Below are 17309 nucleotides of genomic sequence, written 5' to 3'. Positions count from 1 at the left end.
CCACATTTGACTTGCTGTGGTACTATTAATAACATACTATTATTCAGAATATTCAAGTTTGGCAAGAATTCATACATTGTTTTGACCCATCAGTATGACCAGCCCCTACACATCAGTGTTTAATTACACCTAGGAGGGATTTGTTTTCCCTACTCTGATCCAAAATATACTTTTACACTTGAGTGTACCAGACTCCAGAGACTACAATCAAAATGCCCTACTGGCCCAGTGGCTGCCCTACATCATAAGAGCACTGACCACACATAGAACTGAACTTCCCACTTCTAAGTAATGGAGTAGAGGCAAAGAACCCGTAAGCAATCGTTTCTTCTCATGAGCCAAAGGAATTTCTTCTTCTCATCTGATAAACAGTTCTGTACCTTAATTATGGAATTTAGAGAATCCTACTCAATGAATTGAATAATACAGAAAATGTCCTACAAGTTCAGAGCCATCTAATACTGTCCTTAGTTAATATCGTTGTTCTGCCCATTTCCTTTCCTCCTACAACTTCGGATGCCAACTGGCTGCAACAGAAGGAAGAGAAATCCCACACCGTGTTTGAGACTGAAACCCTGCTGCTGAACTTAGAAACCCTCCCTGCATACATAAGCGCTCAACGTAACTCTTACCCTTGTCCGTGTCATGTTGTACTGGATGGTTCTTATGACAACGAGTATCAGGAGACTCCCAAGTGAGATCTCTGTTAGAACACGCTCGGCGTACCAAGTGATATTTTTCAATATCTGAAAAGAAGAAAAAAGCTGTTCAGCCTCTAGGTCTGAATAAGAACGCAGAAAGGTCTCCAGACTCTCACATTTCTTAAGATTAGTAAGCTAACGTTCAGCCTTAAACGTGACAAAACCTATTACAGACTAAAGCAACAATTAAAAAAAAACACAAAACCCACTGAAAACAAAACACAAAGACCTCTGCAATATTATCACCTAGTCAATCTCATCAACTTTACTAGAAGCAATAAGTGTAGAAACATGCCTAAATTTGGCCATTCTATAACTTCTATGCCATCAATCTCCTGTACTTCTTGATCTTACCTTTGGCATTGCAAAGTCTCCACCTTCACCCTAGCCACTGTGTGATGTTTCCAATTCCATCTCATTTTCCCTCATTACAACTTGGGCATGTGGCAGCATGCACAAGCTGTGAATTAGCAGCAGTACAGACGTGCTGAAGGACACACAGCAGAGTTTAACATTTGGCTTCACACTCGTGGCTTCCAAAGAGGGAAGGTTTTTTCCCTTAACCTAGCTGGTGACCTTCTAAATCTAATTTCTGATTGTATCACTTCTTCCCATCTCTCATTTGGATGACTGAAAAGAGTGGCTGCCCTTCATCCTGTATCATTTGGCTTGTAGAATTCCCTCTTCCTCCCACTGACCAATAAGCTCGCTCAGAAAAGCCTCTGCTTTGTATGGAGTGGGTGGAGGCGTAGCAACAAACTGAACGAGTATTTGGAAATACTTCCACAATCTAAAGCCTCAACCAGCTACCAAAAAATCTCAGTAAGTTAATCTACATGGGATCCCGAAGAAATTCACTACAATACCAAATTCTGCAAAGTCTGCAGCGGAATATCTGTGGCCAAACCCAGGCATCTGCCACAGCATCAGTCCTTAGCTGGGTGGTGCACAAGTCTTCCACTACAACTCAACACTGCTAGAGAAATAATCAAGAGAAACACTTCACAAACATTAATTGCGTGTCAGGCTTGAAGCAATTGCTCGGTTTTAAATCACCGAAAGAGCACAGAACTGACTTCCAAAAAGGTCACCCCTCACTGTTCGTGCCCACGGTAGCGTATTTGTCATTTGAAGTTCTCTATGCAGTATATATTTAAGGAGATTGTACACTGCTCAGTGCATTTACAGATCACAACCCTCCACATGGTTATTCTCTTCTGCTGCTTCCAAAGGTCTTGAAGGCGTTCCACTGCAAGAATTTCAATGCCAAGCACTATTTCCTAAAAACGTGTGCACCTAATGGCTGGCTCCAAAATTCAGAGCACGTTACCAACCTGCGTGCTGCAAAGGTGACCATGGAATTGTGCACTGTTCTTCTCTGCCTCTCACCCTCCTCATTTTCATGACTGACATGACCCACATGCAGAGTGGGAGTGGGCAATGTGTCCTCTTGGCTAGCGACAGAGCATTTCGCAGTTCCTGTGATTCACTTCTCCTATTAATGGCCAATGCACCCACAAACTTATATCAACAGCAGTATTTGCAGCATGTAAATCTTTTTCCCCTATGTTTGAGAATGAAACACGAGACTCAGTGCTGACCCCAGCTTCTCCTGCTCAGCCCAGGGGCTGGATGTGCTCAAGCCACACTGAATTACATTTATATTCAGCTGGTGCATCTGCAAAGGGCTGTATTTTGGCAAGGAACAAACAAATGCAAAGGTGTTTTACAGAGGATTCAAAGCGAGGAGATACTGGAGCCTACAAACAGAAAATACTCTTATCTGTGAAACCCAAATCATTAGTTATTAACGCTGGCTGTTGTTTCCCTGCGGTATTACACACACTGAACACATTTAAATACTGACTTGGTTTGTTTTAAAACTATTATGGAAGTTATGAATCATAGAATTGTATGAGAACTGAAAAGAAATGAGTTATCCCATTATTAGTGCCAAAACAAGATTGGTCTTTACAGCCTGTAGTAAAAATCTTTCTTTGCTCCTGCTATAAATGACTCGAGCAACCCACCTCCCAGCAGGCAGGCTACCCCAGAGCTCACACCTCTCAGTACTTGAAGTTATTTGCCCTGGTTTTCAGTTCACCTTCCCTGCCAGTTTCATCCCACCACCATTTTCTGATAACCAACAGAAGATTTACACTTGCTAGCTGGACCACGTTCTTCCATTTATTCTCATCTGGGGTCAACATGCAACAAAACTTTGCATTTTCATTTCATTTAAATTTTGCAGATGCTTTTATAAAAGCATGTACCATATCTGCAGTCGCAATACGACCTGCTGTGAGTATCCCAGTGTTTCTGTCTATGGAGATCCAAATCATAGCAACTTCTGAGCAGCCATCAACAATCTGGACAGGTTTGCAATCCGCAAGCATCTCTCTCTACACCAATGAACAAGCCCTTAAACAAGTAACAAAAACAGAACCGAAGCTTAACGCAGCGTGCTTAACAACCTTTAAGGATACTTGATTCTTCATTTACTTAATTTCCTTGTAACCAGAACTCAGAACTGCCAGATGACTGCATTTAGCAGGGATTCTCCCTACATTAAAACATGACTCTAAAACAGTGTCAGACTCATAATCCACTTCTTTAGGAGAAGCTAAAGAACTAAATGATGTAGCACGTCAAAATATTTCAGTTAACGTATCTGTGTCCAAACAAGGAAAGATCCAGGTGACTAACCTGATAATTATAACGACTTGCTGCATTGAAAACAAAACTAACAAATCCTAATTCTTGTGAACATGGTTACCAATCATCTTCTGCTACTGAAAAATAAACTCAGTGCGCACAGCTGAGATTTACACACAGTGCAAACATTATTTTTTAGGTATTGATTTTGTACAGAGGAACATCAGTGGTCTATGTGGGAGTCTTACAGAATATTAACATCACATTTTTCATTGCACGCTGAGTAAGATGTATTTCTTTGGATAGAAAATTAAAAGCTGAATTTAAAAATGAACACTTCAGCAAGGAAGCTCTTGTTCTCCCTTTCTCATCAACATGCTGATCTTCATTCCTTTTCCAACAACGTGCCTTGGTACTGAATGGTTCAGTGGGCATGGTGGGCATGGGTTGGACTCAGTGATCCTGGAGATCTTTTCCAACCATAATGACTTCATGATCCTATGAACTCTCCCCAGGCTTCCTATGGTGATTCTAGGAGCTCTCTAACACAGTCAGCCAGCATAAAGCTACACAGCAATGCTGAGCTGCAGCACACGTTTCACATTTCAAGCAGGGTGTTTTTGTCAGTACACATCTTGCACGATTTATTTTCTAGTCAGCAGCCCTAATTCTTGCAGTAAGTTTAACACACGCACGGAGTACATGCCTTCCACCCAGCCCCATCAACTGAACAAATGATTTATAGTACAGTCTGTGAAGCTCAATAGATCATCACTGCGATGCTTTTATCAAGGACCCACTTAAGGCACTCAAACACCATAGGAATAAAGGTTCTTGGTATTGAGAACTAAGTGTTAAGTACAGTTGTTCTGTGTCACTCTCTCTGAAATACATACTCAAAACCACATACTCTGTGCATAATTCTGCTTCTTTTTATACATCCCCTTCTGCCCTTGCATAACAAAGAAGTATGTCACAGCTTCTCTTTGCTCTAGGAGATATCTTTCATTATTGGCTGGGATACCGTCCTCAAAGCAATCTCACTCATGCCTTTAAATGCATTTTTATCCGTTCCAGTGCATCCGCTGTGCCCCTGGGCAGCACGTTCCACTGCTGCACTGGCACTGTTTAAAACAAGGCTCTGGGGGGTACTGCATCTCCTCCAGCACCGTGTAGCCTCCTACTGACAGTAATACTAAATATTCAAGACATAATTCCATGCATGTTTTACCAAAACCCTTACTCCATGGGTTTGAAAACAAAACCTAAGAAGAAAAGGAAAAAAAAGAATCCCATAGTCCTTATTCTAGACATGGACAGTAATTTCATAAAACAACTGCAACTGGTTTCAGAAGCATGAAATGTGAGAGTGTTTTAAATTTGAAAATCACCAACATGAAAATAATGTCACACTTTAAACAGCCTCATTGGTTTGCCAGACAAAAAAAAACACAGGGGCTCCAATTAAATGTTCTTTCGAACACCGTGCAGAAAACACAGACCGAAAGAACAGGAGCTCAGTTTTCTGTATCCTGAGCACTGAGATTCTCGATTTCCCATCAATTTGCCTGAGAAATATTTGTTAGCAGAAGGAACATAAACACAGTGAAGCTGTGTTTTACAATCTGTCGCTACTTGCTACAGCACAAAGTGCAGTGGTGGTGCTATAGGCTGCTGCCTCTTCAAGCATTACACAAAGTTATTGTGACATCTGATCTTTTTTTATCCACAATTTCATAAATCAGGGGAGAAAAATCACCAGTACACATCCCCTTTGGGGAATTCTTGCACTTACTCGTTTACTCTGTTATTATTAATGAAAGAAATGGAGCTCTCCGTGGTTCCAGGGCCCCAACCGCATTAAGCCATGGTGGGACTGATGGTTTGGATCATGGCTTCCAGCAGTTAAGAGCACGTTCAATTTAAAGAAAAATGCTTCAGCAGTCAAAAAGAATTTCTGTGGTTTCCTGAGCTCTTTACTAGTTCATAAAATCACAAGATTTATAAAATCAAGCTTACTAAAATTAATCTTAGAAATCAATGAATAAAAGCGAGTGAAAGGAAAATAACTTAGAAGGGTTTTTATAAGAACATTACACAGGATAGATAGCAGCAGAGAGAAAACCAGGCTGACCTAAAATACATCAATTTCTTCTGTCTTCATTCTTCACCCCAGTGATGTAAAAAAAGTCATGCTGGAGTTGTTAACATTTGAGCAATCTCTGCAGTGAATAAGAGTTCATTCCAGCTGCGTAACTGACGTTTACTTAGAGAACAGTACATACACAGCTTCCCAGTTCCATTCATAATATTTTCTTCTTTATAACACCCCCTCAGACTTTAGGAGAATGTGGAGTTAATATTTAGGAAAGCGTGAGACTGAATACTTCCATTACACTGTACTTTTTTGAATAGTAATTCAGTCACTAACACCTAGAAGCGAGGATTTAAATAATTTCAAAGGGTGGGCAAGGGGAACTGATGCATCAGTATGATTTCCTATCCTTTTCCTACAGACAATGCAAGGCACTAACCACCAATCCCACTGCCAATACATCCATTCGCCAAGGAGGTAACTTCTTAACAGTTTGACAAAATGTGCTTTTTTTTCCTATCAGTGAAACAATCATTACAATTCTAGTCATCAACTCTTATTTATATCACAGCTGATTTAGGGACTGTGAGTATACAAGGGGAGACCAGCTCTTTCTCCTTAGAGTGAGTCAAGGAAAAACCCTTCGTATTCACAAAGGCAAGCACTGCTGTGCTGGAACAGAATTCTGATTTGCCTTGAAGTGATCTTTAGGGGCCCTTCCAACCTAAGCCATCTTATCATTCATTCCACAATTCTATGAAGTCTGCTCTCCCCTTTGGCGTGAAACATATCCCATCAATCACAGAACACTGTTAAAAGGTGAGAAAAACAGTATTAAGAAACGGAAGAGAACCAGAGGAAGAACTAAGGTTATTCCACATCTGCCCTCAGCAGTGTCATAGTGCTCCATTGGCTTTTTATGCCCTAATTTCCCATTTTCACACCTTATTCTGAAGTAGGGCGACAAAGAAGCTCACTTAAACAGAAATGCAGACTCCAGCAGCTCACAGCCACCTCTCACCAATCTGCAGAACCAGCAAACTCCTGGCACATGGCACTACTGCTGAAAGGATGCCTCTCAGCAGGCATATGGAGGGAGTAGTAGAAACAGCCACAGAATACGAGAGAAGCAGCCAGGTGCTGAAGCATTTAGAACAGATTAAATGGGCAAGAAAATAGAAGAAGTCGAAGGCAGGGCTGAGCAAAACAGTGGAGGGTAAAAGGAACCAGATATTTTTGTAATTAAAACGGAAGTAGTAAAATAACATCCACATTGCACTACAAATACTTTGGCAGGGTTAGTGGTGATGGCAAGCATGAACTGGACAAGGACACTTGATTTAAGTTCTCATTCCACAGCTGGATCCTCATTAACAACATTAGGGAAATCTTCCACTTTTACTTATCCAGCAAGGAATTTTTGACAGACTGCATGTAAAGCAACTAAAACAAATCAAGGACAATGAGGAAACAGACTGAGGCAGGAGTGGAATTGTCTGCTGGACCTTAAACCCTCACCAAGCTCCATTTATGACGTACAGAGCTATCCATAAGTCTGACACTTCAGAACATATATATTATTAAGGTCTGATCATTCAGCAGTAAGACAAAAAGCCAATTACCTCCCAGTCAGGCTGGAAATTTACTTGAGAGAAAAGTTCTCTTTGGACACATGGACAGTTGCTTCTAGCTTTTTGTATTTCTCGATTTTACAAAACCCCAAAAGAGAGTTTCCACGTCCCAGTCAAAAAATTAAATATTATCAGTGCAGACATCTGTATTATCATAGCGTTAGAAGCTGGGAACAAGAACATTATTATCCAAGGTCTTCTCCAGCACAGATGGTCAAGGCCCATCACAGAGAGTGAAAATTTGGATGATATTATATGGACAACATAAAATAGATATTAATCTAGCAGGAAGACAGAAAAGAAATGCCAAGTAAGGAAACAACAGTTTGGAAAATAAACCTTCAACTAAGATCTTCCCTCAGCTGCATCAAACTGGTTAAGCAAAGATTTTGAAGAGAAATAAAAATGCTTTTCTGTTTCTCTCTCCCTTCTACAGCCCCTCCAGCTCCTCAATCTGCAGCCACCCTGGCAATCACTGCACACTTACTTACATTTATAAAGAAAGATTGCAGCGATTTTTAGGTCTCAGGAGTTATTTACCAAAGCAGCAACTCACCACTTCATGAATGGATCGGTTGAAGCCATCATCCTCCGTAAGGATCAACAAAATGATGAGAGCCATGTAGACATGGTGTGAATTCCTTTCTTCAACGTGGTACAGGATTTCGAGAATTGGCAGAACCTTTAGGGAAGGAGGAATGTGTGCATTAGATGAGTCTTTCAGACAGCTCAGACAATAAAAAGAGACACCAAATCTCCTGATTATCACCCTGTCTTGAACAATATCACAGCGATTTCTCCCTCTTGAAATAACCACTCCTAAGCAGAGATATACAGCACTCAGTTTCTGTCTGTCTTACTCTGTCTCCACAAGAAAGTCCATACAAACCTCTTCTTGTGGTGAGACATGGAATTCCAATTCCTAATAAATTACATTTCCAGCCAGTGTAGTTATCACAGACTCTGAAAGCTTGAGTTCCCCTCTAGACTATGGGAAAATAAGTAAGATTTTCAGCAGTGCAAACAGGAAAACAGTTGTTTCTAACCATTTCTGCTAGCATAGCCTGGTCTGAAATGACTTTCCTCATCAAACGCAGCCAGGCATATTGGAGCTGAGGTGACCTGAAATTCCGATCCCATTTTGGTGTGTGGAGATAATCCAGACAAGAACCAGTTTGGGTTGGGTTATGACTAGCAAAGGCCTGTTTTTCCCATTTTAGACAATGTGCAGCCAATGAGAACTGACGTTCTGCTGAGAGTTCAGCCCAAGGTCTTGCAACATTTCCACCAGGATGAACAGCTTCAGCCAAAGTCTTGCAGTAATAATGAAAACGAATTGCAACTGCAAGCATACCTGAATGCTAGGCTAAAGCTAATCCAGATGCAAATGCTGTCGTCTTACCAACTGGAAATTAGCTTTCCACTAGCTCAGTACGTGGCTTCCTCACACTGCAAAAATACCCTGGAAAAAGGAACTGGAGACAACTCCCAATTCCAAGATAGTGAATGAGATGCAGAATGGTGTCCAAGAAGATTCTAGACACCTACAGACTTCTGTTGTCCAAAACAAGTCCAGTGAAGCAGGATAAATCATGTGAAACCTATTCTGGTGCAAGGCCAGAGTGCTGAGCGCTGCATAATCCTCTGAAGTTACCAGAATGTTCTGTTCAGTCAACAAGTCCCAAAACAGTTGCAACATATTAAACACACAACAGTTTCTATCAAAACCTACGAGGCTTGGCTAAGTGCTACAGGCCACAAAACCTTCTGACAGATCCTTTAGCCAGGGGCAAGGCAATACCACAGCAAAAGTAGAGAAAAAAATATTTATGCATCGCAAACTTCCTTCCTTTACATATTCAAAAGATTCTTCCCAAATATCTCTTCTTCAGATAAAACTGGAGGCAATGTTTTTGTGTTTTATGAATACAGGTCTTAAGAGTAAAGACCGTGTTTTCCCGGAGTATGTGTTGGGTGTGTAGCAAAACCACTTTTCTTCGGATGGAGAAGAACCACAGAATCATTAAGGTTGGAGACGACCTCCAAGATCCCCAGGCCCAACTCCAACCCACCCCACCATGCCCACTGATTATGGTTAAGTTGCACGTGGGATGAAACAATACACAAAAGTAACCAGTGGGATGACTTCTCATGTTCTAACTACTGGACCAAACTTAAGGAGGCAAATGGCCAACTACCTGCCATTTCCAGGTGAAAACCGAATAAATACACCCAGTTTATATATTCCTCCAGCACTTTTTCCTTTGTATACTGATTGCTGGGGAGTATGTTCCTTTAGGACGAGTGTTACTGTTCTAAAAACAAAAAGCATTCAACAAGTTCTCAGTCATACGGTCTGATTTTTGGGTGGTGCTATGTGGAGCCAGGAGTTGGACTTGATGATCCTTATGGATCATCTTCCAGCTCGCGATATTCTAGGATTCTATAAGCCACTATTTAAACAGAAAAGATTTAAGAGAGTTAAGATGCAAGACTAAATTAGAATGTTATTTACACTAGAATTTTTCTAGATTTGTAACCAAAATACACTTCTACACGCTTATGGTATAGACATACATTAAATCTCAATGCTTACGTCACACACACGCATTAAAACTTAATATCTATCTTCGTATGCACGGGCATGGTGCAGTCAAGCATTGTGCAGACCCTGTTTAGACAGGCTTGGTGCAATACACACTAGCACTTGTGGTTAACAGAAAACTTCCACATCCCATTCTTCCCAACAGATGAGGGCTACATCCAAGAATAGCTATGCAAATAAGCGTCTTGCTTCTAGTTTTTTTTTTAATTTTTAACGAAAAATTACAATGATGCAACTGCTTATTCCAAAACTCTTGGCATACCCCAATATTTTGAACATGCAGTCATACCCTCCAATGAATGATTTCTGAATGAAACTGCAAAAAAGCATACAATGACCACTTCTTGTTCCGCAGGCCCTCTAATTCAGAATCATTTAACTATCACTACGGGATTACTACTAACACTATTCCATCAGGAACAGCTTTTAACCAGTAAGACACAGCCACTATTACAAAGTTCTCCTTTTAAACCTCTCAAGCAAGGAGCAGGTAAAAGCAGACACTGGAAGCTGTACGTGCTCCTGCTGACAAGAAAAGGCTCAGCATTCTCCCATCTGCAAACCATGCTACTCTGCTTATGAAGAAATGAGCTAATTGCCCACTGTTTCATCAGTGCCACCATTTTCTGGAGAATCTTTGCAAGTACTTTTAACAGCGTGGGTGAATTCCAGATGCAAACATGTCTAATAGCAAGTATTTTATGGAATCATATGCACTGACATATCATAAGTTATGGAAGACATATAAATGTTCTGTTACATTCAACCAAACAGATTATAAGAGGAAAAAAGACACACTGTACTATAAACAACAAAGCAAGAAAACGAAGGTATTTCCACGTAAATGACAGAGGTAGATTCATATACAAACCAGGAAACAAGCTGAAACAATCAACTAGAGCAGTTGGAAACAACTGACTCAGTTTACAAATTAAACTGACGTTACTGAAGTGCAAAGATATCTCAAAAATCCTAGGAAGTGACAGGGAACATCTGTCAGTGATGCTTCCTGGGCAACAAACCCAGAAAGAACCGTTAAAAAAAAAGAGGAAAAGACAACAAATGCTGTGATGCACTGAATGAAGTGCAAGAGAACAACCCCCAGAACCCCACAGATTTAGATGAGAGTTGAGCTGAACGCTGAACCAATCTCTCATATCACAGCCCTGTGCACTTCACCCAGTTGGCCCTGCATGAAAAGCCCACTGATTTATTCCTGATAATGCCACAGTCCTCCAAGAAGTCATCCACCCTCGGTCCAAGGAGAGCACTGCTTTGTCAGCAACTTCCATCTCTGAATTAATTACTTTAATGGTTTTCCTCTCATCTCTCTAAGCTGTGGGATTCACCTTCAAGGCTTCGTCCTCCCCGTGCCTCCCAGCAGGCTGAGTCCTTCCAGGACAACATTCTCCCTGCAAAGACACTGGCACATCCACACGCTGCTCAGACTGCTTTCTGAATAACTCAGCACAGTTCACTTTCTGAGTTTCCCGCAGCAGGCCCTCACAGTTCTGCTGAGTTTTGTTTGTGTGTGGGTGGTGGTTTTTTTTAAGCCAAAACTGTTCCTGTGCACTCTCTCCATCTTCCAACAGCCTGTGATTATTTCATGGAGCGTGGCAGCATGGCACCAGAATAGCATGGAGCCTTATCATTGCCATAAAGGGAAGCAGCCCCACACTCCTGCCCCTTCGACTCCTTTACAAATTTACATTTTTAACCACAGGGTTGTAACTGGGAGACCATGGTTTTGTTGCCCATTAACTCCTCACTCCCAACCCTGGCTCAGCACATGCTATAAAGCAGCTGAGACTGCTCTTCTTACCTGCCTGCTGCAACTCATCCTTACCTACAAGCCCACAGAAAACAAAGCAGATTGCAAAAAGATGTCGGCAGTGTATCAGCCACGACCACAAAAAGCACCAGGATGCACAAAGGGCAAAATAAATGAAGGACAGGATAGCTTGAGACAGAGCAATCAGTTTCATATTCTGGTACTAAATACCACGGACATTGTTCACATCACAATAACACTTTACTTTCTAGCAGAGCTGACAAAATTGAGAAGAGTGTTTAAAATTGATGGATATTTCTGTGATTTTCTGATTTTTGGAGAAGGGGAGGACACATAGCTGATAACATACGACAGCATCCCACATGGCAGACTGCGTACCTGCATCCCAGCTGCTGTAACACATGCATCTCATGTTTTTTCTCAAAGCTTTACAAAATATCAAATACCATCCGTATAAAACAGTGCTCACACCTCAGCTTTGTTTCTCTAATAATAAATTGATAAGCTTAGCCACTGTGAAACCCATCACACCACATACCAGTAGCACAGAACACCAAATACGATGCTTTGTTCACAGGATTTCTATAAAGTGACTGAGGCCACACCTAGATAATGTGCAGCAGACTACACAGGAGTTCAGTTTCGAATCATCAATTCAATATCAGCCGTCCTGCCCAAGTTTACCAACAGTGGTCTCTAACAACTCTGATTTTAGCGGCGGAACTTGGACTGAGCCCAAACCCATTCCGTATCTGCCATCAAACAGGCACAGGATCCAATTATCTGGCAGGATTTCAAACACCGTAATGGAAAAGGTTCTCTATTCTGTTACCTATTCCCCCAGACAGCCATTATCCTATTAGAAAAATGCTTTTTAATAAGTAAGATTTGTTGAAGTGGTTTGTGACATTACTAAGGCCACCCGGGAGCATCAGCTCGTTTGTAATCTACAAGAACTGCACCAGGTGTCAGTTACATCAGCTGTTAACCACAACCCTATTGAAGCAGCTAAGGAGTCACTGAAGTTGCACTTCTGTAAAGTCTGCCAGGTATTCCTTGAGGAGTTTCAGCTTTAGGTCAAGCGTGTGAGATATCTGGCACGTCAGTCACGTCACAGTTCATTTTGCTAACTATTATCCACAGACCCACAGGATAAACTTCTGCAATTTTTGGCCAGAATATCTAAAACGAAATGAATTAACAGCACATGATCTGCCAGAGATGTGAACAGGTTGCCCAGGGAGGTGTGCAATCCCCCATCCTCAGAGGTACTTTAGTGTGGTATAGATCTGGCACTAAGGGACATGGTTGGTGATGGACCTCTGGGTGAGCAGAACAGTACTTACAAGGTTCTCTATGTCTGTCCGTGCCAGCACGTATGTCCGTACGTTGCCATTCTGGTGCAGAAGCATGTACAGCAGAAGGGTTGCTTGATCAGACTTCTGCTGCTCACACAAAGCCGTGTACAAGCTGTTAAAATTAATCTGGAAAACGTGGGGATGTGATGACAGGAAAGCACTGCTATCTGAAACAGAAAAAGACAAAATAATCCTTAGCAAATATATTTACCATCCAGGTAGCTGTTAATTTTTGAAACCTCTGGAGGGAATATTTTATACAGGCACCACAGTAAGGAGGAAACCAAAAGCATCCGTGAGTCTTACAACAGATGGGCACAAACCCTACAGGGCGCTGATGAAACCCCCTGCCATACAGTGTAACAACCCAAACTAGCAGTACTTTATGCATGCTCACCATAGGATTTATGGCAGAGCTGAAAGTGAGAACAGAACAGCCTTCTCCTCAGAGAACCTTTTCACCAGAAGCTTTACCAGCTTCAGCAAAAACTTCCAGCACGCACCTCTAACCACTAGGAATTTCCAGAGGAAATGGAAGAAGCAAGTGGGATGGTCAGTGCACAGCATGCCAGGAGCCAGGTTCTTGTCCTTGCTCAGCCTCCCCACCTCAGATTGTGCTCCTGCTTTTTGCACAAAACACCTCTGAGCGTGCAAAATTTGTTCCGCTGCAGCAGAGGTACATTTCTCAACTCTCAAAAACCTCCACAGAAAACTGTATAGGATTCTCCTGCCCAGCTCTGCCCAAAGATCCATTCCAAACGGGCAGCGTCGGTGGTGACACACGAATGGGGATGAGATTGCCTGTAGGAATTACTTATTTCAGCGTGTTGGCAACAGGATACAAGGGCTATCCTTACTGAGCACACCAAGCTCACCATATGGAAAAAATGCAGTAATTTTGTGGCAAGAGTATATCCTGGGAACAACAGCAGTTCGAATACTCAAGTATTCTACAAGTTTGGACTAAAAATTGCCCTGCTTCTAAAACAAGATGTCCCTACTTGAAGAATTTAAATAAAATGTAAATGTCAGTTCCCACAATAACAGACTACGGATTTCTGAATTGTTCATTGCTTACTAAAAATGCATTAACTTAGGAAAGTTGTGCTGTAGGGAGCAGTGTGACAACATCGCTACTCCTGCACAGTCACCAGTGGACAGAGCAGGTTTTTAGGATGCATCTCTGTACCTTTACAGGTTGATGACCAATGCAACACCCACTGCAGTGTGGCTGTCCCACTGCCCCTTGCTTTGCAATGCAAACACTTGGCCACGTCTTCTACAAAGTTCTCAACATTGTTAAAAGCCAGTTTTCGCATGAAAATTGCATCCTATGAATCATTATGACCATAGCTAGACTTTTTTATACCATTCTCCTTTTTCCAGTCCCTCTCAGTGTTCTTAAGAATCAAATTTAAGCTCAATTATATGAATACTGCTAGTGGAAACAAGTTTATTGGAAACAATGTCATTCTGTAAGCATTCACATCTAAAGAAAAAATAGGTTTTCATGCTACTTTTGACACAGGATGACACAATTAGCAATGCAATCGCTCATTGCAGCTCTAAGGGACATGATGCCAGCTAACCAGGATTTCTCCAAGTGCTGTAAATCTTCAGAGGACTCCTGCAGTCTCTTGGATAACTGGTTTACTTGGAAGACAGCTTTATTTATGTCTTCTAAAATTATGAAGCTTTCTTGAACTCATCAAGTCTGAAGGAAAAAGTACCCTCCTTCCTCTGTCCCTTCCATGAGTTTCAGCACTGGGGAACCAACTACTCATCACAATTCCCAGAGGAAGGTGTCCGATTACATGCCCTTGCCGGAGAGAAAACAGGTTTTGGAAAGAGAATCTCTAAAAAGTTGCAGCAACTTAAAGCTTCATTTTCATCAGTTCATGCTTAGGAGTAAGAACAGATCACAGAATCAAGGAATCATTGAACAGGTTCAGTTGGAAGGGGCCCTCAAAGGCCGCCAGGTCCCACTCCCTGCAGTGCACAGGGACACACACAGCTCCACCAGGTGCTCAGAGCCCCATCCCCTGGGTGTCTGCAGGGACGGGCACCAACACCCCTCCGAGCAACCAGCGCCTCACTGCCCTTCTTGTAAAGATCTCCTTCCTCATTTCCAGTTTAAATCTCCCCTTTTTCAGTTTGAAATCATTTCACCTTGTCCTATCGGATACAAACCTTGCGTGTTCTTGAATGACATAATCGCCTGCCTGTAGGGGTTCGGTGTGTCCGGAGCGTCCGTCAGGTTGGCCAGGACCAGCAGCAGCAGCAGGCTCTGGTTAGCCAGCGGCGAGCACTGCTCCAGCTGCGGCGTTGCCTTACTCCCCACTCCACCCAAGGTGAAGACAGTCAACAGGCCAGCTGCAGAGAAAAGGCAGCAAGGAGAATCCTGTTAGACAACAGCATGCATGCTCTTATTTTAATGAAGAAAGGGAGAAGGGAATAGTCTGACGCACAGGGACGCGGAAAAGGAGAAAAGCAATTCACCTCTGCACAGTATGAAGACATGACTTCTGAAAATGAGATTTTGGGGAGTGACACGGCACTGGGGCACACAGAGGTGGGAACTGAACGACTATTAAAAGTTTTGAGAAAATTAAGCCATAGGAGGATACAAAAAAGCATGCAGAAAGGAAACAAAGGGTAAACATTAAAGACAGAGCTGACACCGGCTGAAGCATTCATGTAGCATTCCTCCTAATGCTAATATATTGACAGAGAACAAGGAGCTTGTACACGGACCCTTGAATAAAGTGATGTGCTCCATGCTGCAGCATTTTTATTCTGCATTCTAATTTTGATAGCCTCAGCGTATTTTAGGCATGGCAAAGTAACAAATGCTAACACTGCTTCAACATCCAGACAGCATCCAGAAGTGAATATCATGGTTGCTCATTAGTTGTGGGAAGACAATGCAATAGCAAATAATAAACCTCTTGGGGACAAAATCAACCAAAGCCATGATCAACAGCAATCTGAACTTGAGATCAAGTTGGCATTATTTGATCCACAAGGTATTATGAAACACAGCCTTAAGTTTTTGCATTTCTGCAGAAGATGAAACTTGAAATGCATGCTCCTCCATTTGAAAGGACTTACTCTGCTCTGAAATTAAGAGATTGCATACAAGATGTAAGGGGATGCAATTACAAACTGGTTACAGTAACTTGAAGTTATAAATCTGATAGAAAAGAAACAGAAGTTTGAAATGGACACTGATAAAATTCAGACTGAGTTCTCTTTGTGTGCGCTCAACTGCCTCGAAAACACACATAAAACAAAGCACTAACACTCTATTTATTTTAAACCTGAAAAAGTCATTAGGTACAAAATTGCAAATAGCTGATCATCGCACAGCAGCTCTTAGTTATTTGCTTCCTAACTGCAGTAACACTGCATATTAGAATGTTCTCCCCATTCTGTAGATAAACATCCTCATCCCTCCAGCACTTAATGGCTTTGAGTGTATCTTGGAAATTTAAGGCAGATTCTGATCATTTCATCAAATGGACAGAGCTTTAGTAGGTCAAAGTCTTTAATTATACAGCACAACAATAAGAAACACAACCTCAAAATTCTTATTTTTTTAATTCATGTCAGTAGTCAAAGTTGATTATAACACACTTTCTTAAGGAAAGAAATAAAAATTAAGGAGGTTTAGTTTTCTAATTCATTTCTAATTTAGTTCAGTATTCTAACCTGACAGATTTGAGTTGCACAGGACAAAAACCTGAAAGCTATCTGAAGGCAAAACATACACATAGTATTGTCAATTAAAGGAATATAACGTTTTCTTAGCCCTACGAAATTTTGAAACAATCAAACCAGATTTTTCTTCCAACATAATCATACAGTCAGGTTTTGTAGTAAATCAACACTCTCTTCATCAGCACTGCGGCAAGGCAATTAGTGCCATGTCAAAGGCAAAGGAACTAATGACATTCAGCGTTGAGCAGCTTGAAGGACTTCTTGCAATAAGAAGTGTGATAATTAGAACCTCCTTAGCAAAAATTTCATGTTACTTTAATAATCCTTTATCACCGAGTTTGTGATCCACTGTTCTCAAATCAGAATAAAGACAATGACCGTCAAGCTAGCTTTCCAAGTCACAGGGTTATTGAATCGTTAAGGTTGGTGAAGACCTTTAAACTCCCGAAGTCCAACCCCAGCCCACCCCACCACATCCACTGACCATGTCCCCAAGGGCCACATCTCCATGGTTCTTGAACACCTCCAGGGACAGGGACTCCACCATTGCCATTACTACACCTTTCCTTTCCTCAGCATTTAGGTAAAGAGGGAGATGGCCCAAGTAATGGTTATAACTTGAGTCTTCCATCAGAGAGAAAGAACTAATTATATCCACTAGGAATTTGCACATTGATACACGACCCAGGTGACCCCTTGGAGTTCTGCCTCTTTCTGGCAACGGCACTCCTCCAGAAAAATTCAATCCCATG

The 17309-nt window shown here is 41.7% G+C and overlaps 1 protein-coding gene across 5 annotated transcripts in view; it reads right to left on the bottom strand.

The window, feature by feature from the left end:
- Window positions 1-17309, bottom strand: part of DYM (dymeclin) — a 162945-nt gene that overhangs the window by 82109 nt on the left and 63527 nt on the right. For all 5 annotated transcript variants that reach the window (XM_021379772.1, XM_021379776.1, XM_021379773.1 and 2 more), the window contains exons 9-12: window positions 15028-15210; window positions 12826-13004; window positions 7639-7764; window positions 633-746 (exon numbers count right to left, since the gene is read on the bottom strand). In XM_021379772.1, the coding sequence (XP_021235447.1) occupies window positions 633-746; window positions 7639-7764; window positions 12826-13004; window positions 15028-15210 (602 nt within the window). The remainder of the gene's footprint in view (window positions 1-632; window positions 747-7638; window positions 7765-12825; window positions 13005-15027; window positions 15211-17309) is intronic.

The sequence above is a fragment of the Numida meleagris genome, chromosome Z (assembly GCF_002078875.1).
Source record: "Numida meleagris isolate 19003 breed g44 Domestic line chromosome Z, NumMel1.0, whole genome shotgun sequence".
NCBI lineage: Eukaryota > Metazoa > Chordata > Aves > Galliformes > Numididae > Numida > Numida meleagris.
The sequence above is the reverse complement of the archived record's forward strand: the minus strand, read 5'-3'. Positions and strand labels throughout refer to the sequence as shown.